General features: G+C 37.8%; 2 protein-coding genes across 7 annotated transcripts in view; one reads left to right on the forward strand and one right to left on the reverse strand.

Annotated features, from left to right (window-relative positions):
- Positions 1-26,657, forward strand: part of FANCI (FA complementation group I) — a 74,562-nt gene that overhangs the window by 18,318 nt on the left and 29,587 nt on the right. For 4 of the 6 annotated variants that reach the window (XM_025438528.3, XM_035714545.2, XM_035714548.2 and 1 more), the window contains 10 exons: positions 244-370; positions 5,018-5,104; positions 6,155-6,291; positions 9,267-9,447; positions 10,854-10,941; positions 20,069-20,199; positions 20,848-20,918; positions 22,146-22,260; positions 23,691-23,813; positions 25,794-25,862. In XM_025438528.3, coding sequence (XP_025294313.1) covers positions 244-370; positions 5,018-5,104; positions 6,155-6,291; positions 9,267-9,447; positions 10,854-10,941; positions 20,069-20,199; positions 20,848-20,918; positions 22,146-22,260; positions 23,691-23,813; positions 25,794-25,862 — 1,129 coding nt within the window. The remainder of the gene's footprint in view (positions 1-243; positions 371-5,017; positions 5,105-6,154; positions 6,292-9,266; positions 9,448-10,853; positions 10,942-20,068; positions 20,200-20,847; positions 20,919-22,145; positions 22,261-23,690; positions 23,814-25,793; positions 25,863-26,657) is intronic. The other 2 variants (XM_035714546.2, XM_035714547.2) reach the window with 2 other exon arrangements.
- LOC112653450 (epithelial-stromal interaction protein 1-like) lies at positions 512-3,951 on the reverse strand. Its single transcript, XM_035714673.2, has 2 exons — positions 3,946-3,951; positions 512-1,961 (listed from the first exon to the last, which is right to left on the reverse strand). The coding sequence occupies exons 1-2, from the start codon at positions 3,949-3,951 to the stop codon at positions 1,035-1,037; spliced, it is 933 nt and encodes a 310-aa protein (XP_035570566.1). The 3' UTR covers positions 512-1,034.

Here is a 26,657-nt window from a genome sequence, read left to right on the forward strand (position 1 = left end):
TTGAATTGGATTTAACTGAGAAGAGGTAAAAAAGTGTAATTAATGACAATAGACAATTCTGTCAAGTTTTGTTATAAAGGAGCAGGAATAGAGCAGTAGAATTTCTATTTGCTGCCTCCAGTGATAGTATGAATTCACCTTGAGTTGGTCTGCTTGTTCAGCTGACCAACTGTACAACTGTACTGTCTGTACTTTTGTCTCTTGCTCAAACTGTAGCTCATCCTTTTCTGTTGAATCTTTTAGGCTGTTGGATCTTGTTACTGTGCCATCAGGTGAACTTCGTCATGTTGAAGGCACCGTTATCCTACACATCGTGTTTGCCATCAAACTGGACTGTGAACTAGGCAGAGAACTCCTGAAGCACTTAAAGGTAGCTACAGACTTATGGTGATCTAGGATCTCTTTATGAAACGGATATTTGAACTCAAGCCTCTCTGATATCCCTTAATTATAGAAGACAAGTGGAAGCATTGTACGATGACCCTGGATTTATTTATTTATTTATTTTTAGAAGTATTTCAAAATTTATTTGTAAATGTATTTAAAAGAGTATAAAAGATTTATCATTTTCTTTTGCCCAAGTTTGTACCCCGGATTACATAGAGCTTAAAATCTAAAAAATGCCAAAGCTTCCCCAAACCTGATCTGAGAATTACATAAGAATTAGCTGCTTAAAGAGACAAGCATGTAGCGTCCAAAGCTCTTGCAAGCGTGAGACTATCAAATGATTCCCTCCTTTTTCATCATACTAACATTGCTGTAATTATGCTTCCAACAACATGTGAAACCAATGAGGAAAATAGTGTAAAATTCCACTGGTAGTAGAAATTTAATATGAGCTTAGCAAGCAGCTCCTGCGAACACCCATAAATAATGATAGGGAAAAACTGGTCATCCTCAATTGTTCAGCTGAGTAGGTGGGCAATTTGAAGTCAAGGTAAAATAGCAAGGGTAAACAAAGTAGCATTAAGGAAAAGCATCAAGTGAGGTCCTTCAAGGTCAGTTGACAAAGGACAGATGTAAGTAAATATTTCTCACACATCCCAGCTGTTACCACTATTCATATTCCAGTGGCCTCCAAAGTGCTCCAAACCACCTGGTTGACTTTTGCCTTGGAGCCGGTCCAGAAAAACATTATTTACCCTCCTGTGTTCAGCTTGGTGGATTTTGGTTCTTGCTTCCTCCTGTTGCTGTTGGTTAAATTCCAGTAATTCCCTCTTCTGATGTTGTTCCTCCTTCATCTTTTGCAATTTTTTATTTTCTTCCTCCTTTAGAGAATCCTTATAAGCCCGGCTTCTGGCCCAAGTTGAAGACTGTGGGTCAGGAAAAGCAATTGGACGGGTACTCCGGTCTGGCAACTCTGTGTCCAGTCTGCTCAAGAACTCAGCAGTTTTGTATTGGTGGTGCTCTCTAAATGCTTCTCTTCTGAGGTTTTCTTGAAATCTTTTTTTCTCCTCTAGTTTATTGCTCTTCTCTCTCTGAATTGCCTTCATCTTTTGGATTTGGGCTTCTTCTGCTTCCTTCTTGATTCTCACAGATTCTTCTCTTTTTAGCTTTTGCTGGTATTTAGATTGCATCAGTTGGAGTTGTTGTTTCTGCCGGACTTCAGCCTGTGATTGGCTTCCACCTAACCGCCTTGGCACCAGGTTAACAGGCTTCGCTCTATGTTGCTCCTTCCACTTCTCAAGATTCTTCAGCTCTTGCTCAGCAATCCTTTGTATCTGACTTCTTCGGTTTTCATTGGGTGCTATCATGGTATATGCGCCTGGGGGGCGGCGGGCCCGGGGCTGTCCTCCGCGGGGCTCCGGGGCGCCCCCTCCACGCCGGGGCAGGGACCCTGCGGCAGGCCTGGCTCCGTGCGCGGCCCCCGGGCGTGGGTGCGGGTGAACATGGCTCAGGTCGGAGGTCCCGGGCGGCCACGGCGGGAGGGACGCGGGCGGGGACGCCTGGGGCCGATGACCCTGGATTTAGAGGGTGCCTTTTACTTTGAAAGTAGGAAATTTAAAAATTAAATTAAATTAAAAAAAAGAAAGTAGGAAATATATGTCACTACATTCTTAAGCAAATTCCATTTTAAAACTATGCCTTAAATGTTTTGATGTTTAAAAAGAAAAAAAATGGGGACTGTTCAGCAGGAAGCTTAACATTTAATCATAGTTCCATTGTCGTCTTATGTGAGCTTTTTTTTTTTTTTTTTAATTTTTATTTATTTATGATAGTCACAGAGAGAGAGAGGCAGAGACATAGGCAGATGGAGAAGCAGGCTCCATGCACCGGGAGCCCAACGTGGGATTAGATCCCGGGTCTCCAGGATCGGGCCCTGGGCTAAAGGCAGGCTCTAAACCGCTGCACCACCCAGGGATCCCCTCTTATGTGAGCTTCAACCTTGAGCTCTGTTTCCCCATTTAAGAATTGGGATATTGCCTATTTTTAGTAGTATATTATGGGGTTTTATGAAAATAAGTCATTTATCATTAAGTATTTGTGAAATGGTAAGGTAAAAACCAGAAGTGTTTCAAACTCTTTTAAAGAAAAGTAGTATACAGATAAAGGACCTATTTTTTCCTTCAGCATTTTATTTAGAAATTTTTAACCCACAGAAAATTTGAAACACTGTAGCACAGTGAGCATCTATATGCCTCTCATTTAGGTTCACCAGTTTTTAAATATCTTGCCACATTTACTTTATTTCACTTTCTTGCATATGTTATTATTATTATTATTATTATTAATTTTTTTGGAGGGGGGATCATTTAAAAGTTAGAAATCAGGGGCACCTGAGTGGCTCAATCAGGTAAGCGTCTGCCTTTGGCTCAGGTCATGATCTGAGGGTCCTGGGATGGAGCCTCGCATTGGGCTCTCTGTTGTATTTCTTTCTTTTTTTTTTTTTAAGATTTTATTTATTTATTTTGGAGAAAGTATAAGCAGGGACAAGGGGGGGGCGGAGGGAGAGGGAGGAGCAGACTCCCTGCTGAGCAGAGATTTTCTTTTTTTTTTTTTTTTAATTTATTACCTGAGAGAGAGAAATATAGCCAGAGAGAGCACAAGCAGTCTGGAGAGGAAGAAACAGGCTCCTGCTAAACAGGAGGAGGATCCTAGGATCATGACCTGAGCCAAAGGCAGATACTTAATGTACTGAGCCACCCAGGCACCACTCACCAAGTTTTGTGTTTCTTGGTCTACTCCACTGTATTTTTGTTTGTTGGTTTTCTGTTTTGTCTTTGGGTGTTGTTGTCTTTTGGTTATCATTTATTTTAGGCCTCAAAGACCTATTTTTAAAATTTTACTGAGATATGATTTTTTAATTTTTATTTTATTTTTTATTTTTTATTTTTATTTTTTTTTTTTAAAGATTTATTTATTTATTCATGATAGACATAGAGAGAGTGAAAGAGGCAGAGACACAGGAGGAGGGAGAAGCAGGCTCCATGCACCGGGAGCCTGACGTGGGATTCGATCCCGGGTCTCCAGGATCGCGCCCTGGGCCAAAGGCAGGCGCCAAACCGCTGCGCCACCCAGGGATCCCTTTATTTTATTTTTTAAATTTAAATTCGATTTAGTTAACATATGGTATATTATTAGTTTCAGAGGTAGAATGTAATGATCCATCAGATGCATATAACACCTAGGGCTCATTACATTAAGTGCCCTCCTTAATGCCCATCACCCAATTACTGCATCTGCCCACCCACCTGCCCTCCAGCAATCCTGTTTGTTTCCTAGAGTTAAAAGTCTCTTTAGGGTTTGCCTCCCTCTCTGTTTTTATCTTCTTTTTCCTTCCCTTCCCCTATGTTCATCTGTTTTGTTTCTTAAATTCCACATATGAATGAAATCATATGGTATTTGTCTTTCTCTGAGACATAATTTACATAACATAAAATTCACCCATTTTAAGTTTACAATGCAGTAATTTTTCATAAGTTTACCTTGTTGTGCAACCATCACCGTCATCCAGGTTTAAAACATTTTCATCACCCTGTAAGATCCTTCAGCCCATTTATTGTGAAGTCCCATTCCCAGTTTTCCCGTCCCAGGCCCAGGCAACCACTAATCTACTGTCTCTATAGATTTACCTTTGCTAGACAGTTCCTATAAATGGGATCATACAGTATATGATCTTTTGTGTATGGCTTCTTTTGTTTAGCATCAAGTTTTCAAAGTTTATCCATGTGTTGTAGCCCGTGTCAGTATTTCATTCCTTTTTCTTGTTTAATAGTATTCTATCGTGTCGATCTATCAGTTGGTTTAGCTGTTCACCAGTTGATGGACTTTTGAACTGTTTCCAATTCTGGGCTGTTACGAATAATGCTGTTATGAACATTCACATGCAGGTCTTTTTTGTGGACATGTGTTTTCACTTCTCTTGAACAGACACCTACAAGTGATAAATATATGTTTACATTTTTAAGAAACCACCAAAGTGGTTATTTTGCATTCCCAAACTGGCACTGTATGAGAGTTCCTATTTCTGAACATCCTCACCAACATTTGTTACTGTCTTTTTTATCATAGCTGTTTCAGTGTGTGTGAAACAGTATCTCACTGTTTTTCTTTACAGTCTCTTAATGACTGATAATTGAGCATTTTTTTGTGTGTTTTGCCTTCTCTGGGGAAATGTCTATTTAAATCTTTTGCCCATTTTTTGATTGTGTGTCTTCTTGAATTTTAAGAATTTTTTATGTATTCTAAGTCCTTTATCATGTATATAGTTAGCAAGTACTTCTCCCAGCCTGTGGCTCATCTGTTTTCTTAATGGTGTCCTTTGAAGCACTAAAGTTAGAATTTTTATGGGGTCCAGTTTTTCAATTTTTTCTGCTATAAATTATGCATTTGGGTTGTATCTAAATAATTTTTACTGAATCCAAAGTTTTAAAGATTTTCCAATACATTTTGTTTTTAAAGTTTTACAGTTTTAGGTCTTAAGTTCAGGTTTCTGATCCATTTAAGGACCTGTTTTCAGTAGGTTTTGTTCTTCTTTTAAGATGTAAATAATGACTCCTTTTTGGTTTCTCTGTAGGCAGGACAAGATTTCAGTAATAACATATGTCCCTTCAGCATTGCCCTCCTGCTCTCTGTAACAAGAATACAAAGATATGAGGAACAGGTATTCATTACTGACTTTTTGGTTCTTTCTGTAGTTGATATGGAGTACAAGAACCCTTTATTAGCCTTCTGCTGGCAGAAAAGTCCTCTGTAAGGTGTGTAGGCCCACTCTGTTTCCTGGGAGCTGCCTGGAGATGTCTCAGGTTCTTGGTTTATACCTTTACTTCTTGTGGGTGATAAGCCCAGTGGTAAGATGGGAATCAGAGTGGAAGCTTATCACACAGTCCGGGTGGTGAGATGGGAACTTTAGCTGGGAATTCACTTGCGGTCTGTGATGTTGCAGCTTTCTAAGAAGTTGTCCCTGATTGAGTTGAAATTAATGAGAACCATTTCGTTGCAAATATGGAAATATAAACTACTTTCCCTTTTTTTATCATGTGTGTTCCCTGATTGTGGGTAATATTGATACTGATTTTTACCCCTTTCTTCTCTCTCTCTCTCTCTCTCTCTCGAAGAGAGAGCAAGGCAGGTAGGGAGGAGCAGAAGGAGTGGGAGAATGAAAGAATTTTTTTTTTTTAAATAATAGTGAAAAAAAATTTTTTTTAAGATTTTATTTGAGAGAGAGAGCATAAGCAGGGAGACGGGCAGAGGGAGAGAGAGAAACAGGCTCCCCACTGAGCAGGGAGCCCGATGTGGGGCTCCATCCCAGGACCCTGTGATCATGACCTGAGCTGAAGGCAGATGCTTAAATGACTGAGCCACCCAGGTGTGCCAGAGTAAGAAAATCTTAAGCAGACTCCATACCCAGCGTGGAGCCTGACATGGTCTCACAACCTTGAGATCATGACCTGAGCTGAAATCAAGAGTTAGACACATAACGAAGTGAGGCCACTCAGGGGCTCCAGCCCTTTTCTCTCTTAAGGAATGCCTACCTGTCTTCAACTCTTAAACACCCACTGAAAGTCATGATTTTTGTATCATATTCAGCTAGTAAAATAGCTATCTTAGGGACACCAGTATATGGCAGCAAGTAGGAAGTTAACAAAGTAAAGATTCTAAAGCATGGGCTATTATTTTTTGCTTCATTTTCCTATTTCTTTCATTATTTTAGGTGTTTGACCTTTTAAAAGCTTCAGTTGTAAAAAGCTTTAAAGATCTTCAGCTTCTTCAAGGTTCAAAATTTCTTCAGAATCTAGTCACTCAAAGGTCTTGTGTTTCAACCATGATCTTGGAAGTCGTAAAGAATAGGTGAGTTCCTGAACCAAACCCCAGTAGGTTCATAAGGTATTTTAGTGTTAGAAAATGCACCATGATGTCATATGTGGGGCTCAGCAGAGAGAACTGATGATGGTGGCTGTTGTCTTCACACATTGAGGTTTAATCCCTTGAAATTGGTCAAGCAAACTTTTCCTGTATCAAAAAATCCTTAAATCCCAAGATTTGATTTCTTGGCCACCTTGATAGCAAGAATACAAAACTAAACTAGGTGCCTTTGACCCTGTCATGATATTACAACTCTTTCTTGGTCTGAGTCTTTATTGGCTTTTTAGGTGAGTTAAAAAAAAAAAAAAAAAAACACGCACACACACATTAAAAGTTTTATTTGCTTTAACTGTTGAAGTTTAGGGCCGGTGGAATGAAACTGAATCAGCAGTTTTAGACAAATCCATTTGATTGATTTTTTTATTGGAAAGAGAGAACATGAGTTGGGGAGAGGGTCAGAAGAAGCAGGCTCCCTGTCAAGCAGGGAGCTGAAGGCAGACACTTAAGTGACTGAGCTACTCAAGTGCCCCTAAACAAATCTATTTTGGGACACCTGGGTGGCTCAGCAGTTGAGCACCTGCCTTTGGCCCAGAGCGTGATCCTGGAGTCCTGGGATCGAGTTCCGTATCAGGCTCCCTGCATGGAGCCTGCTTCTCCTCCCTCTGCCTCTCTCTCTCTCTCTCTCTCTCTCTCTCTCTCTCATGAATAAATAAATAAATATCTTTAAAAAAAAAAAAAAAAGAACCTTAGTACACATATTTATCCACTTCTTTCAATAATCCTTATAAAGATTGTTAAGCAATAATCTGAGTATTGTCATATCTGAAAATGTTTTGATTTTTGCCCTCCCACTGAACAATAGTTTGACATAAAATTTTAGGTTTATAATCATTTTCTGTTGTCTTTTTGCATCTAGAATTACTGACGGAAAGTCTGATTACCTGATTCTTTGTACTATTGCAGATAATATTCATGGGCACTTACAAGACTTCATTTCTATTTTTGATGTTCTGAAATTTAACACAATTTACATAGATTCCTTTTTAATTCATTCCTGCTTGATACATGCCCTTTCAATTATAAGGATTCATGTCCTAAACTCTGCTTTTCTCCTTATTTTCTTTAATTAATCCCTCCCTTTTTTATCTCCATTCCCTCCTGTTAGCTGTTGGAATGTCCTTGTGTGCTGCGTTTCTTAATTTTTCTTTCAAGCTTTTCATATTTTTGTCTTTTTATGTGAAATTCTACAAAAATCCCTTGATTCTTTTATTTCATTAATTTGTTCTTCAGCTCTGTTTATTTTACCTTTAGGTTTATCTGTTGAGTTTTACACTCTAGCAATCATGTTTTTCATTTCTAACATTTCCAATTGTTTTTTTCATAACAGTCTATTTTTTGTTTCATGCTATAATATCACTTAAGGGTATTTATTAGACTTTTAAAAATCTTCTTTTTGTTCCATTAACCCTTTCCCTCAGGTGTTCATTGAATTTTGGTGCTTCTCTTTCAACGTGCTCTTTTCCCTTATATTTGGTGATTATTGGTTGTCTCGTTGTTGGTGTTCACCGTTAGTTTGTCTGACAGTGCTGTACTGTTTAATACGGTTTACCTCTGATGTGAAGATAGTGGTGGGATATGCCAGGGGCTGACCTCCCTAATTCTCCAGCATGTTGCCATACTCTCAGAGTGCTTCTCCACCACTGAGGCCCAAGCTCCTCTACTCACAGATCCCACCTAAGGACAGGCCTCATTTTTGCTCACTTCTTACCATAAACTGGGGGTGCAGTGGGCTGTTGGGGAAGAAGGTAGAGAAGAATGTTGTGTACCTAACTGTTCGTGCTGGGAAATTCCAGCTAGTCCTCACCCCAGTTGCCCTAAAGTCCCTTCCAGTTCCCAGCATATCTACTTTAGGTATCTGCTTTGGGAACTACCCCTTCATTTTGCACCATGTGGTCTGTGGCTTCATCTTTCATTCTTGTGTTACATTTCTTTCACTTTTTAAGGATTCTTTATAATTTCTCGTCAGTCAAAAACACATCTTAATTTTCCATATTATGGACTGTGTATGTGCACCTTATATAGCCACATACATACAGATGTGTATCTTTTCCATCATTTATAGGTATTGGGAGTAAGAAAAATAGAGCATGAGCTCAGTCTATTATCTTGATCCCAGATTTCCAGAGTATGAATATTATTAAAATCTGTCAAAATATTATGAGAATTTTCACAAGTGTGGCCTTTATTCTTTAATCCTATATTATAATCTGTTGCTGTTTAGCAGGTAGATATAATAATATAGAGGTTATTGTAAGCGTATCATTTCCAGTACTGTGGGTAACATTAAAAGTTATAAAATCACCAAGGATTCTGCTGCTGTGCAAAAGGTTATTTGTAGGTTTACCTCATGTTTTTGAAACCAGATCATACATTGATTTGTACTATAAGTGTGCATGTGATATAAATATATAAATATGAATGTAAATATTCATGCTATAAATATTTACTGTGTGCCTTCTAAATGTTAGTCTTAAGCCAGGCTGTATGGGTAGAAATATGACTACAAGATGGGTCTCTACCATGTAGAAACTCAGTCTAGGGAGAGAGGCAAACTTTAAAGCATGGATAGAATATAAGTGTTGTTAGTGTCATGGGGGAAATAGAAGAAGCAACAATTAACTTGAGTCATGAAATCCTGAATGGAAACATGTAATGGTTAGTACACTGAAATATTCTAGTTTCATCTGTATGTTTTTGAATATTCTGTAGTTTCTGGATTTTCCCAGTGTTCTCTCAGTGGAAATACTGACAGGAATTCCAAAATCCAACAGATAAGTACGCATGAAAAAAAAAGGTTCATGTGAAGAGTGTTGGTGATCCAGATCAAGTTTTGAGAAATGTGTAAATATGGCAGTGAATGTGAAGGTTTTTCTTTTTAACTAAGCTTTGTTTTCTTGCAGTGTTCATAGTTGGGATCATGTTACTCAGGGCCTGGTAGAATTTGGCTTCATTTTGATGGATTCATATGGGCCAAAGAAGATTCTTGATGGAAAGACTATTGAAACCAGCTCAAGTCTTTCTAAAATACCAAACCAGCATGCATGTAAGCTGGGAGCTAATATTCTGTTGGAAACTTTTAAGGTGAGTCTCCAGTTAATTCTGTAAAATTATATTATCAACAGGGCATGACATTAGTCTGGGAGTTCGGAGGACAAGGATATTTGAGTATGCAGCAGTTTCCAGGAACAGAGGTTGGGATAGTAATTAAAACATGACAGATCCAGCTGGAATATTTACTTTTTCATCCTTTATTTATATGAGTTCTTCATTTATTTTAATTTCTCCTTTTTTCTGCTTCTTAGAAGTTTGAATATAAATTAGCTTTCCATGATTTCCTCTTCTTCCTCTAGTAGTAAATCATTTTTGATCATTTTCTGTTTTAGGGGGTGCTTTTGGACGCTATTACTTTATATAAAAGATAATCTTTTAGGTCGCTACATCAAGCTTGAAGAATCATGCTTATTGGTTCATTGTTTTTAAAGAAACCAAAATAATTCTTATATTTTTTAAATCTATTGCTATATAACAACTGTCCTCTCAATCTTAATTTCTGAAATAGCTTTCAAAAATGCATTTCCTTTCAACTAAAACAAAAGCTAGGTTATGTCTGAGGCCAAACAACTCTGTTAATGATTCCTCTATGTCATTTTCTTGACATCGAATTAATATAGCTACATGCCAAAAGTATGTGCTGAATATACTATTTGGAGACTAATTTAAATGTGAATCTAGTGTTCTGATCCAGAACTATGAAGCGAATGCATATAATAGTCCTTGACTGTTGTGTGTTAGATGATATAAACGGCCCTTTTTAATAGTAATCTGATTAAAAGAGTAAGAGATTTTAATATTTTTTATTTTAAATGTTTTTTTTTTAAACTAGTGAGGTTCTCTTTGCTTTCACACAGATGTTATGTTGTCTTTGTCAAAGCATCTGTAGAGCATATAATTTACTAATAATCTATTGTTATTCTGAAGTCTGAAAGAAATTAGTCTGTACCTTGAAGTAATCAAGTTGAGGTAAGAATTTTAATGAAAATTTGAGTGAAAGTTTAAAACAGGTCTTTTTTTTAGGTGACTGCTGTGCTTCCAGAAACTGAGGAAGGGTTTGGTTAAGATTTTTGAGATTTCCAGAAGTTTTCATGGGCTTTTAAATTTTAAGATGAAAGTCATGCATAGCATACTGTCAGATAATGAGTATTGGCATGTAATGGATACCTTAAGTAGAAGTTTTCCTTTTTGATGCTGAACCTAAGACATGGCAATACTTTTGTGTGAGCTCTCTCTTAGGCTAATAAACATGGTAGTTCACCCTGCTAATGAATCTTCTGAGAACAGAATGAGGATAGAATTAAGTGATTCTGTCTTTCCAGATGACTCACACTATATTTGTCTTTGAAATAGTCAAGTTTTGCCTAACATGAATTGATGCAATTGTAAGCTGAAGGTCACTATGGAATATTTTATTGACTGTTCTATTTTTTTAGATCCATGAGATGATCAGACAAGAAATTCTGGAGCAAGTACTCAACAGGGTTGTTACTAGAGCATCCTCTCCCATCAGTCATTACTTAGGTATTGAACTGTGAAAAGGTGTGAAAGTTCTAAGGAATATTTTCATGCAAATATACTGTTTTGGCCCTGGAATTTTTTATTTAAATAGGCTCCGTGCCCAGCATAGAAGCCAGCGCAGGGCTTGAGCTCACAATGCTGAGATCAAGACCTGAGTGGATGGGGCAGCCCCAGTGGTGCAGCGATTTAGCGCCGCCTGCAGCCTAGGGCGGGATCCTGGAGACCCGGGATCGAGTCCCACGTCAGACTCCCTTCATGGAGCCTGCTTCTCCCTCTGCCTGTGTCTCTGCCTCTCTGTGTGTGTGTGTGTCTCTATGAATAAATAAATAAAAAATCTTTAAAAAAAAAAAAAAAAAAAAGACCTGAGTGGAGATCAAGAGTCAAATGCTTAGCCGACTGAGCCACCCAGGTGCCCAGGTCCTGGAAAAAAAAATTTAATGTTGCAGTAGCTTAGTCCAATATCTTTGATTATAATGCCAATGAGCCATAAGTGTATTTATATTGTTTGTGGTCATCAAGAAGGAAAGGAGCATATAACCGATGAGTGAAACTTCTATCTTGCATCAGCTCAGTCTCTTCAGTTTTACTATTTCTCCAGTGAGTATTGTCCTTACACTGCATCTCATTGACCTCCCGTTCCTTTAACCCTTGACATTCTGGCTTCAATTCTCCTCTCTGTAGTTTGATGCATATCTTCTAATGCCAAATCCACTGGTCTTTTCTTAGCCACTGACTTTCCTAATTTCTCTTCTTTCAACACAGTTTATAACTCCCCTGAAACTTGCTTAGATAGGTTCTCTGATAACTAACAGTTTGCTTCTTACCCTGCATGTGATCAGTTCTTCTCTTCCTCCTTTAATGGTTCTTTTCCTTCTATACTTAAGTGTCAAGATTTTACAAAGTTCAGTACTTGACACTTTATTCTACTTTTTTTTCTTTCTTTACAGCTTTATTGAATTATAACTGAAGTACAGTAATATATACATATTTAAGCATAACAGTTTGATGACTTTTGACATGTACAGCTACCATTTTTAGAATTGTATGTAAATGGACTCCTACTGTATGCACTCCTTTTTTTGTCTGGCTTCTTTCACTCAGCATAATTCTTGTGAGATTTTTCCATGGTTGTTGCATGTATCAGTAGTTGATCCCTTTTTATTGTTGGTAGTACACTATTTGCTGAGAATATAATCTCGACTTTTTTATTCATTCACTTGTGGACAGGTTATGTAGGTTGTTTCTGGTTTGGGGCTATTATGGATAAAGCTGCTGTGAACATTCAGGTGTAAATCTTTTGAGGAAATATGCTTTCATTTCTCTTGGGAAAATATCTGGTAGTGGAATGCTGCATCATATGGGAGATCTACGTTTAATAAAACTGCCAGACTGCTTTCCAAAGTGGTAATCCATTTTATATTCCTACCAGATGTTGCTAGTCACTCCACATTGTAACTAATACTTGGTATGGTTAGTCTTTAATTTTAGTCATTCTGATAGGTGCATGATAGTATCTCATGGTTTTCAAATGTCTGTTCAAATCTTTTGTCAATTTTTAAAAATGGAATTGTTTGCCCCCTTATTACTGAGTTGTAAAACTTCTTTACATATTCTAAATACAAGTCCTTTGTCAGATATGTGTTTTGCAAATACTTTCTCCTAGTCTGTGGTTTGACTTAATTTTTTTAACAGTGTTGTTGTTTAAAGAGCAAGTATTTTTAACTTGTCAATTATCAATCAGTTTCTTTTTATAGTTCCTGCTTTTTATGTCATGTATTAAAGAATCTTTGCCAAATAAAATCACAAAGATTCACTAAGATTTTTTCCTATGTTTTCTACTAGAAGCTTTATGATTTTAGCTCTTATACTTAGATCTGTGATCCATTTTTGTTAAATTTTATGTGTGATGTGAAGTAACAGCGTCCCCCCACCATTTGGCTATCCAGTTACTTCACAATTTTTTAAAAAGATTTTCTTGTTTTCATTGAATTACCATGGCACCTTGGCTAAAATCAACCAACCATATAAATATGGGTCTATTTTAGGAATCTTCTGTTCCAGTTATCTGTTATTGTCTTGATTACTATACCTTTGTAATAAATGAAATAGTGTAAATCTTTCAATTTTGTTCTTTTTCAAAATAATTTTGGTTAATCTAAATTCCAAATTTCTATTTGGAAAATCTCATTTCCAAATAAGTTGTAGAATTAGCTTGTCAATTTTTATTTTAAAAAACCTGGTCAGAGGGCAGCCCGGATGGCTCAGCAGTTTAGCACCGCCTTGAGCCCAGGGCCTGATCCTGGAGACCTGGGATTGAGTCCCATGTCAGGCTCCCTGCATAGAGCCTGCTTCTCCCTCTGCCTGTGTGTCTGCCTGCCTCTCTCTCTCTCTTTCTCTTTCTCTCTCTGTCTCTCATGAATAAATAAATAAAATCTTTTAAAAAAAAACTTTTTTTAGGGATCCCTGGGTGGCGCAGCGGTTTAGCGCCTGCCTTTGGCCCAGGGCGCGATCCTGGAGACCCAGGATCAAATCCCACGTCAGGCTCCCGGTGCATGGAGCCTGCTTCTCCCTCTGCCTGTGTCTCTGCCTCTCTCTCTCTCACTGTGTGCCTATCATAAATAAATAAAAATTAAAAAAAAAATTTTTTTTAATTATAAAAACCTGGGCAGGGGCAGCCCGGATAGCTCAGTGATTTAGCACTGCTTTCAGCCCAGGGCCTGATCCTGGAGATCCGGGATCGAGTCCCACATTGGGCTCCTTGCATGGAGCCTGCTTCTCCCTCTGCCTGTGTCTCTGGTGCTCGCTCACTCGCTCGCTCTTGCTCTCTGTGTGTCTCATGAATAAATAAATAAAATCTTTTTAAAAATAAATAAATAAATAAATAAAACTTTAAAAAATTAAATTTAAAAACCTGGTCATGTTTTGATTAAGATTGCCTTGAATCTATGGATCAATTTGGGAGACAGTTGACATCTTAATAATATGAGTCTTCCAACCCATCCGTGAACACAGTAGAGATCTCCTTTTATTTAGACCTTCCTTAATTTCTTTTAGCAATGTTTGTAAACTTCAATGTGAATCTTGCATATCTTTCAGCTTTATCCCTATTTCATTTTTTTGATGCTATTGTACATGGTATTTTTAAAATTTCAATTTCTTATTGTTAACTGTTAGCATGTAGAAATAGAAACGGCTTCTTTTTTATACTGATCTTATATCCTGCAGCATTGCTAAACCCACTTTATTAGTTATAATTGCTTTTTGGCAATGCCTTAGGATTTTCTATATAGAAATCATGTCACCTATAAATCAAAACATTCCTGATATCAGTGGTTTTCATCTTCTTTATCAGTTTGGCTTAGGGACTTGTCAGTTTTACTGATCTTTTGAAGAATGACCTTCTGGCTTAGATGCTCTCCAGTGTTCTCTGTTTACAATTTCTTTGATTTCTTCTTCTTTTGTAAAAATTTCATTTATTTATTTGAGAGAGAGAAAGTACAAGCCAAGGAAGGAGCAGAGGGAGGGGTAGGGGGAAAGAATTTCAAACAGACTCTGCACTGAGCTTGACACAGGACTCGATCCCATGACCCTGAGATCATGACCTGAGCCAAAACCAAGAGTTGAATGCTTGACAGACTGAGCTACCCAGATGCCCTTCTGCTTCTTATTTCTTATTTTTTGCTTGCTTTGGGTTTATTTTAGTCTTGTAAGTGATTGAAAAAAAAATCAAAAGAAGGGTATTTCATGTCCTATGAAAAATGTAGATTTGAGTTTATAGTACAGTATTATTGGAATATAGCCAAGCTCGATCATTTGTGTGTTATCTATCTTGCCTTTACAATATACTAACAGAGTTGCATAGTTGTCATTTATACCATGTGGTCAATAAAGCATAAAATAGTTACTATCTGGCCCTTTATGGAAAAAGTATGCCAGCTTGTAGTCTATTATATTCACTTGGATGTGTACATTGCTTTTTCTTCCTGATGTTTCAAGTTTCCTTTTGTTTGTGTGAAGGGTTTTAACTAACATTTGCTTAATAAAAACTGTTGTTCAAGTTCTCTAAATCTGGGTGAACATTGGTAGTTTATGTCTTTAAAGGAATTTCACCATTTCATATGATTTATCAAATTTACCATGAAGTTGTTGAGAATGTGTTCCTCTTAATGACTGTATGTTCTGTATTGACGCACATCAGTATTCTTATTCCTGATAGCCATGATGTGCATCTTCTTTTTCCTTCACTGAAGCAAGAGATTGATCAATTTTATTAATCTTAAAAAAACAGCTTTTGGTTTCACTGGATTTCTCCTTGTTTTTGTTTTTAGTTTCATTTATTTCTGCTCTTTTTTGTTGCCTTTCTACTGCTTACTTTGGGTTTAATCTGTGTTTTTGGTTAGAAGCTTGGGCATGAATTTGAGACTTTTTTTTTATCCCAAAGCAAGCATTAAATTATAAATTTCCATCAAAAATTGCTTTAGCTACATCCCATAAATTTTTAAAATTTTCATTCAGTTCCAAATACTTTTTAATTTCCCTTGTGATTTGTTCTTTAACCTATGTATCATTTTAAAGATTTTATTTATTTATTCATGAGAGACACAGAGAGAGAGGCAGAGACATAGGCAGAGGGAGAAGTAGGCTCCATGCAGGGAGCCCAATGTGGGACTTGATCCCAGGACCCCAGGATCACACCCTGAGCCAAAGGCAGACACTCAACCGCTGAGCCACCCAGGTATCCCAACTCATCTGTCGTTTAGAAGTATATTGTTCAGTCTTTGAATATTTGAAAATTTTCCAGATATTTTTCTGTTGTTCATTTCTGGTTTGTGGTTATAAAACATACTGCCTCCAACTGAATGGTTTTTTATAAAGTTTATTTATTTAAGTAATCTCTACCCCTAGTGTGAGGCCCAAACTCACAACCCCAAGGTTAAGAGTCACATGCTTTTGCAATGGAGCCAGCCAGGCACCCCTACGACATAAATTTTTAAAAATTTATTGTGACTTGCTTTATAATTCTCAGAATATGGTCCATTTTGAAAAATGTTCTGTTTACTTTGGAAAGAATATGTATTCTGCTGTTGTTAGGTGCAGTTTTCCATAACTCAATTATATCAGATGATTCAAATCTTCTATGTCCTTTTAAGATTTTCTGTCTACTTCTGTTAACTATTAAGAGCGGAGTATTGAGGGACACTTGGGTGGCTCAGCGGTTGAACATCCACCTTTGGCTCAGGGCATGATCCTGGGATCCGAGATTGAGTCTCACATCGGGCTCCTTACATGGGGCCTGCTTCTCCCTTTGCCTGTGTCTCTGCCCCTCTCTGTGTGTGTTTCTCATGAATAAATAAATAAAATCTTTAAAAAAAAAAAAAGAGTATTGAGGTATCTGCTTTGTAATTATCAATGTGTCTGTTTCTTTTAGTTCTATCCTTTCCTGCTTTATGTGTTTTTAAACTTTGTTATTAGAGACATACTTGTTTAGGATTGTTATGTCATCTTGCTTAATTGACCTATTAATCAGTATGAAATGATCTTTTAGGGTGCCTGGTGGCTCAGTTGGTTAAGACTCTACCTTCAGCTCAGGTCCTGATCCCAGGGTTCTGAGATTGAGCCCCACATCAGGCTCCCTGCTTTGCCAGGAGCCTGCTTCTTTCTCTCCCTCTGCCCTTGCCCTTGTGCTGTCATGCACTCTCTCTGTCAAATAAATAAATAAAAACTTTTTAAAAAAGAACAAGAAAAGAAATGATCTTTTTTGTTCCTGGGAATACTATTTGTTCTGAAGTCTACCTTGATATAAATATAACTTCTCCAGTTTTCTTTTAAGATTTATTTATTTGTTTGTTTTAGAGAGAGAACATGAGCAGGAGGGGCAGAGGGACAGGGAGAGAGAATCCTTTTTTTTTTTTTTTTTTTTGGAGAGAGAATCTTAAGCAGACACTGTGCTGAGCCCGGAACCCAATGCAGGGCTTATCTTACAACCCTGAGATCATGACCTGAGCCAAAACCAAGAGTTGGATGCCTAACCTACTGTACAATCCAGACTCTCCTCTGCAGTTTTTGTTTGATCAGTGATAGCATGGGTTTTCTTTTCCCCATCTTTTTGCTTTTAAGTTATTTATATCTTTTTAGTTAGCATGAGTTTCTTATAGAAAACATACAATTGCGTCTTTTTAAATCTTTTTTGATAATCTTGGACTTTTTAAATCAGGGCACGTCATTTACGTTTAATATGATTTTTTTAATGTGATTATCATCTGGCTCTTTTTTCTTCTGTACTTGGTTTCCATTTTCCTCCTCTTCTGCCTTCTTTTGGATTGAAATTTTTTTAATTCCATTTTATCTTGCTAATTTGATTGCCTCCACCTCTGTTTTATTTTCTTTTGTGTTTGGTTTAGTGTTTATGATACATCTTTAACTTACTATAGTTAATACCTTTAAGTAGTGGTATACCCCAACAGTATACCTCCATTTCTTACCTCCACTCCTGTGACTTGTGCTGTTCTCATACATTTTATTTCTTTAGTTATTGAATTATATCTACATTGTTGTTATGTTTGCTTTAAACAGTCAGTTGTCTTTCAAATTTTTTAAAATAAGAAAATATCTTTTATTTTTACCCATGCATTTACCATTTCTGGTGCTTTTGTGTATATCCAGATTTCTTTCGTTCTTTTTTTTTTTTTAAGATTTATTTATTCATGAGAGACAGAGAAAGGCAGAGGAAGAAGCAGGGGCTCCATTCAGGAAGCCTGATGTGGGGCTCAATCCCGGGACCATAGGATCATGTCCTGAGCTGAAGGCAGACGCTCAACCCCTGAGCCACCCAAACACCCCTAGATCCAGATTTCTATCCAGTATCATTTTCTGTCCGACTACCTTTAACTTTCTTATACTGTTGATCTACCGTTGTTGGATTCTTCTGTGTGTCACAAAAAGTCTTCATTTAGTGTTAGCTTTTTGAAAGATATTTTTGCTGGGTATAGAGTTCTACATTGACAGGGTTTGGGGATCCCTGGGTGGTTCCGTGGTTTAACGCCTGCCTTTGGCCTAGGACGCGATCCTGGAGTCCCAGGATCGAGTTGCGTCGGGCTCCCTGCATGGAGCCTGCTTCTCCCTCCTCCTGTGTCTCTGCCTCTCTCTCTCTCTCTCTCTCCAGGTCTATGAATAAATAATAAATTTTTAAAATCTTTTTAAAAAATAAATTGACAAGGTTTTTTCCTTTTAGTGCTCTAAAGATGTTACTTTACTGTTCTTTTGGTTTTCATCATTTCTAATGTCAACTTTCATTAATATCCTTGTTCCTCTCTATATAATTTTTTTCTTTTCAGATTTTTATTGGTGGTTTTAAGCAATTATGTGTGCTTTAGTGTAGCTTCCTCCATGTTTCCGGTGATTGGAGTTTGTCAAGCTTCTTAGATTTGTAGGTTTTTGGTTTTCATTAAGTTTGGCATATTTTGGGGATCCCTGAGTGGCGCAGCGGTTTGGCGCCTGCCTTTGGCCCAGGGCGCGATCCTGGAGACCTGGGATCAAATCCCACCTCGGGCTCCCGGTGCATGGAGCCTGCTTCTCCCTCTGCCTGAGTCTCTGCCCCTCTCTCTCTCTCTCTCTCTCTCTGTGACTATCATAAATAAATAAAAATTTTTAAAAATGTATATATTTTTTTTTAAAAGTTTGGCATATTTTGATATATTATTTCTTTTTTTTTTAATTTTTATTTATTTATGATAGTCACAGAGAGAGAGAGAGGCAGAGACAGGCAGAGGGAGAAGCAGGCTCCATGCACCGGGAGCCCGACGTGGGATTCGATCCCGGGTCTCCAGGATCGCGCCCTGGGCCAAAGGCAGGCGCCAAACAGCTGCGCCACTCAGGGATCCCGATATATTATTTCTTGAGAGCTTGTTTGGAGGTTCTAGCAGGGGAGCACAGCTGCTCATATACCCTTGACCAAAGAATAGTTCTCTATCGGGGATGGTCGTCCTCTTCGACCGAGCACGCAGCTTCAGGAGGAATGCACAAGGAGCAGTGAGGGAGGAAGGGGACACCCGCCTAGCTAGCCAGATCAGCTGAATCAACCCTGGCAATCAATGGGGTGACAGATGTTGCAGCCAGATCACCCTCACATCCTGATATATTATTTCTTAAAAAATTTTTTTCTGTCATCTCCTTCCCACCAGCACACACTCCCCACATCTCCCTCAGCCCCACAGCATTATGTATATAGTAGGCTGCCCCACATTGTTAATGTAGCTCATAGATTTTCTTTTTTAGTCTTTTTTACTGTTTTGTTTTAAATCGTTTGTATTAGTATAACTTGAAGTTCCCAAATCTTTTTTTCTGCTATTGTTCTCGTCCAGTAAATTTTTCATCTTGAGACATTTGTATCATTTTCATATTTTTCCATCTCTCCTTAGCATTCCTTCTTTCAGAATCCAGTTTAAATTCTTCTCCTCTTCACTCTCCTAAAGCACACCAATTCATAATGATCTCCTCTTCTTTGAGCTCCTCTTAGACTCTCTCTTTAACATTTGCTAGGAAATAAACTGTATTTGGGATTATTAGATACCTGGTATTGATCTGTTATTTACCTCTTTCATTCTTTCAAGATATATTTTTCTTGACTCCAAACTAAATTAAAATTCTTGAAGGAAGAGAAACCATGCTTTATGGTTTTGTATATTTATATTTTGTATATCTACATACATATTTATATATATTTATTTATATATGTATATGTGCTTACACATAATAAAAGTTCATAGATATCTCTTGATTTACTTTAGCCTGGAAATAGGAAGACATCTGCTACTTGTCAGTCTAATGGATTTCTTCCCTTCTTTTAGATTAATTTTTGTAGTCTTAATATTATCACAGAAGAAAGTTTGAAGTATTCTGGTTACACTGACCATAGAAAAATTATATAGGATCAGAGAAATTTATTTTGTGATATATTTGACTTGGGAAAAGAAACCAAAAACTTTTTACCATTTCTTTTCCCATATTTATTTTTCTTTTATTTGTGTTATACTATATGTTGGCATATCGAACTCCAATAAAAAAATACCAAAAAAAGAAAAAGAAATATCTTTATGCTTTGAGGCAACTTACTATAGATTTTGTTTTTCAGATCTGCTTTCAAGTATCATCATGTATGCACCCCTAGTTCTTCAGAGCTGTTCTTCTAAAGTCACAGAAACTTTTGACTATTTATCCTTTCTGCCCCTTCAAACTGTACAAGGGCTGCTGAAGGCAGTGCAGGTAAGTCTTCTTACTCCTTAGGAACTTGACAAAACTGAGGTTGAACTCTACCTAATGGAATTCTTCATAAATGTGATAAATTCTATATCCCTTGATACTAAAGCATAAAATTTTGTTTTAAAAGGGCAGGAACCCTGAGCTGGACTCGATGTTTCCAAGTTTACCCCTTCTTCCTGGCACAATGCTCTCTCCTTTGACTCATTTTCAAGTCAGTGAAGTGATTAGAAAATTGAGGACAGGGACGCCTGGGCGACTCAGTGGTTGAGCATCTGCCTTTGGCTCAGGGCGTGATCCTGGAGTCCTGGAATCAAGTCCCACATCAGGCTTCCTGCATGGAGCCTGCTTCTCCCTTTGCCTATGTCTCTCTGCCTCTCTCTCTCTGTGTCTTCCATGAATAAATAAATAAAATATTTTTTTAATTGAGGACAATAGGTTTAAAAGCATTCACAATTAGTTTAAATTTAATAATTAAAAGTATGCTATTGTCCTTATTACTAAGTGTCATACTGAAACATGTATTTAAAAACAACCAAATTTCCTCCTATAAGCCAAATTATAGCAGTATTAGGTAGAAATGAGCTAAGGCTTTTTTTTACCCACTTATTCTTTGTCTCTTTTTATTTTTCCCACTTATTCTTTGTCTTTCAGCCTCTTCTCAAAGTCAGCATGTCCGTGAGAGACTCCTTGATACTTGTCCTCCGGAAAGCCATGTTTGCTAGGTATGGAGCATCTCATGAGACCCTCGCAAGTAATGCCTTCTGATGTTACTCACTGTCCTCCCTGCCGTCTTCTTGTACAACCTGTTAATAGTGGTCATGCACATGTCCGACCCAACAGAACAGCTTTCATCAATAAGGCCTTGTGCCAAGTACAGGCTTCCTCATTCAATCGTCTTATTCAATCTTCAGAGTAAACATATAAAACCAGGATTATTATAGTTTCCACCATACAGATCAGGAACTCTGACTTAGAGAATATAGGTGACTTTCCAGAAGTCAAACAGAGGTTGGTGGGGCTATAATTCAAGCTTTTGATCTCATGTACTCTGCCCCTACAGTAATCATCAGGACAAGGTTCCAGTGCCAGTTGGCGATAGTTCTGAAGAGGAAAACATCTTAATTAAAATATTCAGGAAACTCAATCTAGTGAACATCAAAACTGTGGTCTAGTGAGTGTAGACCATATTAACTGTTAAGTGGTCTGAGGTTTTTTGGTTTAGCCAATGCCTCCTGACCTCCTTCCTTTATTTCTTAGTGTATAAGCTAGAGATGATGATACTACCTTCTAAAAAGTATTATGAGCCCACTAATAGGTGGAAAGCATTTGGTACTTTAAATAAAAGATGATCAGTATCACATTGGCTCTATTACATTGTACTTGTGGATATCCAGGGGAACAGCTAGTAAGTAACCATATGCCATTATCCCTCTTCTAGAATTGACTTGTTATTCCTTCCTTACCCAGAGGCCAAGATGTATATGTCGTAGTATGTCCATGAATTAATCAGAGCCTCACTCAGATGAGTATATCATTTTTCTGGATGGAGAGTTGACAAAGCCTCAAACACTGTACTCCTCTGTGAAGAAGGGAAGTGGTCCTTCAGACACAGAAAATCAACAATTCCCTTTGCTATTTCATATTTATATTTGAGTTATTGGCCCATCAGATAGCTTCTCTGTACTCCTGTGCTTGTTCTCCATGTAGAAGAAAGTATAGGTAGTGTCTTGAGGTTGAGTAGATAGTGCAGAGTCAGCCGAATTCCTCTACCACAAAACTGCCAGGAACAGCTGATGGCTTATTTTGAGTACATAAATTCATTTTATTTTGCTCTGTGCTTCATGGCTTATTCCTTCCCTGTACAGAACCAACTGGATTTTTCTGATGCAGAAGCCTGTTCCTGTGAACTTAGTACTATTTGTTAACTACTCTTTCTGTCCCTGAGCTAGCCAGCTTGATGCCCGAAAATCTGCAGTTGCAGGCTTTTTGCTGCTCCTGAAGAACTTTAAGGTTCTAGGCAGCTTGTCGTCCTCTCAATGCAGTCAGTCCATCGGTGTTAGCCAGGTAAGCATTGTAACACATGGCACCACAGATTGTTCACACAGCACTGTAGTGTGCTTCGGTGCAGGAGTTGATGATGTGTAAGCTGTGCTTTTTCCCTCCTGTTCTGGTTGTACAAATGATCCTGAAACTGAGAGTCTGAATCTAGATGCTATTATTATCCTCATTTTTAATAGTTTATTTACTTTGCACATGAACTTCTGTTAAGCCCAGTAATCTGAGAAAATAAAACTTTTTACAGTAGGTGGTTAAATGTCTGCCTTCAGCTCAAGTCATGATCTCAGGGTCCTGGGATCAAGCCTTGTGTCAGGCTCTGCTTACCAGGGAGTCTGCTTCTCCCACTCCCTCTGTACTCCCTCTCTTTCTCTGTCAGATAGATAGATAGATAGATAGATAGATAGATAGATAGATAGATAAATCTTAAAAAAAAACTTTTTACAATTTTTTGGTAATCCAGACTTTATCAGGAATCTTTTTTTTTTTTTTTTTTTTGAGATCTTATTTATTTGAGAGAGAGTGAGCACGAGCTGGGGGTGGGCAGTGGGACAAGCCAACTCCCCACTGAGCGGGGAGCACAACTTGGAGCTCAGTCCCAGGACTCCAGAATCACAATCCAAGCCTGGGGCAGACACTCAACCAACTGAGCCACCCAGGCACCCCTATCAGGAACCCTTTATTGATCTAGTGTAATTATACAAAACTTTTGTTTATAACTTATGGGACAGATTAAATATTAGGAGCATGGAATCTTAGTGTATTGTTATCAGTGTTCCCATCTTAAGGATGAGGAGACTAAGGCCCAGGAAGGTTAAATAACTTGCCCAGGGTGATACAAACAGCTATGGGCAGAGCGGGAATTTGCTCAGTTTGAACTACCTCATGGACAGGCCTGTAGTAAGGGTTAGGCATCTTGGTCTACAGTTGTTGGATTTATGATGTAAATCAAACAAGGGCTATTATTCTTTGTCTTGTCCATTTCTAAACTAAATGTCTTGTCATTTCTAAACTAAAAATTACCCACTTCTAAACCTTCTAAACCAGGAATTTATAGATACAAAAACTAGATTCTGAAGACCTTTAAGGGAAGCATCTTAGGCCTTTCAAGTAAAATCAAGTATATTATGACTCCCGGATTCTACTGGTATGAAATCATCTGTGTGCCTTCTTCAGCAACTGACATTGTCAAGGAAGACCTTAAGGGTTGGAGAAAAGTTAATGTTGTTAAAATACTTGAAAATTCTTATCTCAAACCAGAATAAGAGTGACACTTCTCATAGCCTCATGATGATTGTAATGTCAGCCCCAGTCCTGGATTTTGGCATGTGGGGAAAGCTAAGTCTAAGATTCTTTGACCAAGAACATAGGCTCATTTTAACTCCTTTATGAAAATTGATTTGGCAGAATACATAAGAACTGGCCTTTTTTCCTTTCAGGTCCATGTGGATGTTCATAGCCGTTACAATTCTGTTGCCAATGAAACATTTTGCCTCGAGATCATAGATAGTTTGAGGAGATGCTTAGGCCAGCAGGCTGATGTTCGACTCATGCTTTATGAGGTAAGTCAGGAGCGGAAGGAATGCAACTAATAATCCATTTCTATTTTAATAAATTTTTTCTGATTATAAAAGTATAGTTCACTCCTATTTGATGCAGTTAAGATTGGTAGTTTGTGATGGTTAGCCAAAAGGTTGTTAAAGGTGAGGAATCATAAAGAATATTTGAAACAACTTGAATGTTTTGTTTTAATTTAATTTGAAATATTTTTTTAAGATTTATTTATTTGAGAGAGAGACCATGAGCAGGGGAAGGGGGAGAGGGAGAAGCAGACTCCCCACTCAGCAGGGAGCCCAATGTGGGATTGGATCGCAGGTACCCCCAGATCATGACGTGAGCCAAAGGCAGCTGCTTAAATAACTGAGTCACCTAGATGCCCCTTAATTTGAAATATTTAAATATACTGGTACATTGTGTGGGGCCAAACCTTTTTTTGTTTGTTTTTTTGATTATGAGTCTGTCATTTAGAACTTCCTGTCTCTCAAACCAGAACCTTAATTTATTGACTATAATTTCAAGGTTTTGTTTACCTAAAGTGAGAGAAATACAAGATACTTCAGATACAGTCTTAGATAAGTTTAGGGTTTTTTCCCTAATTTTTTATAATTTTCTTACCCTTAATTTATCAGAAACTGGTTTTATTTTTTATTTTTTTGTTTTTTAGAAACTGGTTTTAGAAACTTACTTATTCCTTCCAAAACATTTAACCTAGTTTTTATAAATCCGCTTCTTTTTCTTTTTGTGTTTGATTTTTAACAATTTACAGGATGCCTGATTAAATCTCATAATGACCAGTACAATTAGCAAGAATGAGTCAGGCAAATATAACTACTGATTTGTGATTAGTATATAATTCCATCCAGTGGGACTAAAGTATGCCATCAGGGAGGATACACTACCATTTCAGACATTTAATAGACCATGTACTTCAAAACACAACGTTTCATATATAGATGGAGAATAGCAGATAATCTAGCAAGTATACTAAATGGAAGTCATTTCAAAGAGCAGCTATTATATTAGGGTTCCTGGATGGCTAAGCCGGTTAAGCATCTGCCTTCGGCTCCTGGAATCAAGCCCCGTGTCAGGCTCTACTCAGTGGGGAATCCGCTTCTCCCTCTCCCTCTGCTGCTCTCTCTCCCTGTTTGTGCTTTCTTGCTCGCTCTCAAATACGTAAAATATTTTTTAAAAATAAATTTAAGAAAAAGAGCAGCTTTTATAATACTTTCATTCAGCATTCTTAAAATAGCATTTATTGAGCTACAGTAGTTGCCAGGCGCTGAACTTTTCAGGCTTTTTGTAGGAAATTTTAAAAATAGAGAAAAATATTTTTTAAGATTATTTTAATGGTTGGGGGAGCAAAGGGGCAAAGCAAAAGGGAGAGAGATCTTAAGCAGGTTTTGTGCCCAGTGTGGAGCCTGACATGGGCCTTTATCTCACGTCCCTGAGATCATGACCTGAGCCCAAATCAAGAGTGGGATGCTTAAACAACTGAGCCACCCAGGTGCCCTTTAATTTCAATAGTTTTAAACTATGACTGGGAAATTTTGGATGGGAAGAACTATCATTGTCCTTTACATTAGGGTGCTTTGGGCCAGGAGACACTTTTGAAGCACTGGAAACTAAGTGGACAGAATGTCTTAGAAGGGAAGGTTGTTAATGGAGGATGAGAGAAAAGAATGAGGCCTGAGACATTCTTAACTGTAAAGGAGCAAAGTACTCCAAAGCCAGAAGTGACCTATTGTTTAAAAATTGTAACAGTTATGGTCAGTTTATTAATCTAGTTCTCAGTGATCAGAGATCTCTTTTTAGTTCTTATGGAAATAACCTAAACTTCCTGATTTATTTCTTCCTCTGCAAATATGGTCTTAGTCTTTTCCAAAGAATTGAGAGTAGGGTAAAGAAAGAGTATTGTTTTAAAGTTATGATTTTTCAAATCACTAGTATATCTGTTAAAGAGCTTATTGTTTGTTTCCTCTTAGGGGTTCTATGATGTCCTTCGAAGGAACTCTCAGCTGGCTAATTCAATCATGCAGACTCTACTTTCACAGGTAATATATTTTTATTATTTTATGGATATAAAGAACAGATAATAAGGCATGGAGAAATGATTGACATTTTCCAGACTTTTCAAAATATAAACTAATTCCCAAATAATATCGTGGTTGGTGCATTGGGAACATAACCTGGGTATGCTATCCTGCTGTTTTATTTTTATTACCACTTACCTGTCCACCCTCTTGCCATCATCTTAAGTTATCCTCCCAGTTAAGGTGTGCACCCTAGGTCAGAAGGGTTTCAAAAATTTTTGAAAAAAATTTTTAAAGATTTTACTTATTTGAGAGTGAGAGAAAGAGCATGAGCAGAAGAGGGAGAGGAAGAAGCAGACTCCCTGCTGAGCAGAGATTTTAATTTATTTACCTGAGAGAGAGGAAGATAGCAAGAGGGAGCAAGAGTAGCTGGGAGATGGAGAAGTAGGCTCCTGCTAAGCACGGAGGCCCATGTGGGGCTCGATTCTAGGACCCTGGGATCATGACCTGAGCCAAAGGCAGACACTTAACCAACTGAGCCACCTAGGCTCCCCAGAAGAACCTTTTAAAGAACCATTTGTATAAGGGCTATCAGCTGTGTCTGTCTGTTTTACTTCTAAAAGAAAAGAGGGATCTGGGGATGCCTGGGTGACTCAGCGGTTGAGCATCTGCCTTCGGCTCAGGGCATGATCCTGGAGTTCCGGGATGGAGTCCCACATCAGGCTCCCTGCATGGAGCCTGCTTCTCCCTCTGCCTGTGTCTCTGCCTCTATCTGTGTCTCTCATGAATAAATAGATAAAATATTTTTTAAAAAGA

This window comes from Canis lupus, chromosome 3 (genome assembly GCF_003254725.2).
Source record: "Canis lupus dingo isolate Sandy chromosome 3, ASM325472v2, whole genome shotgun sequence".
Classification (NCBI taxonomy): Eukaryota; Metazoa; Chordata; class Mammalia; order Carnivora; family Canidae; genus Canis; species Canis lupus.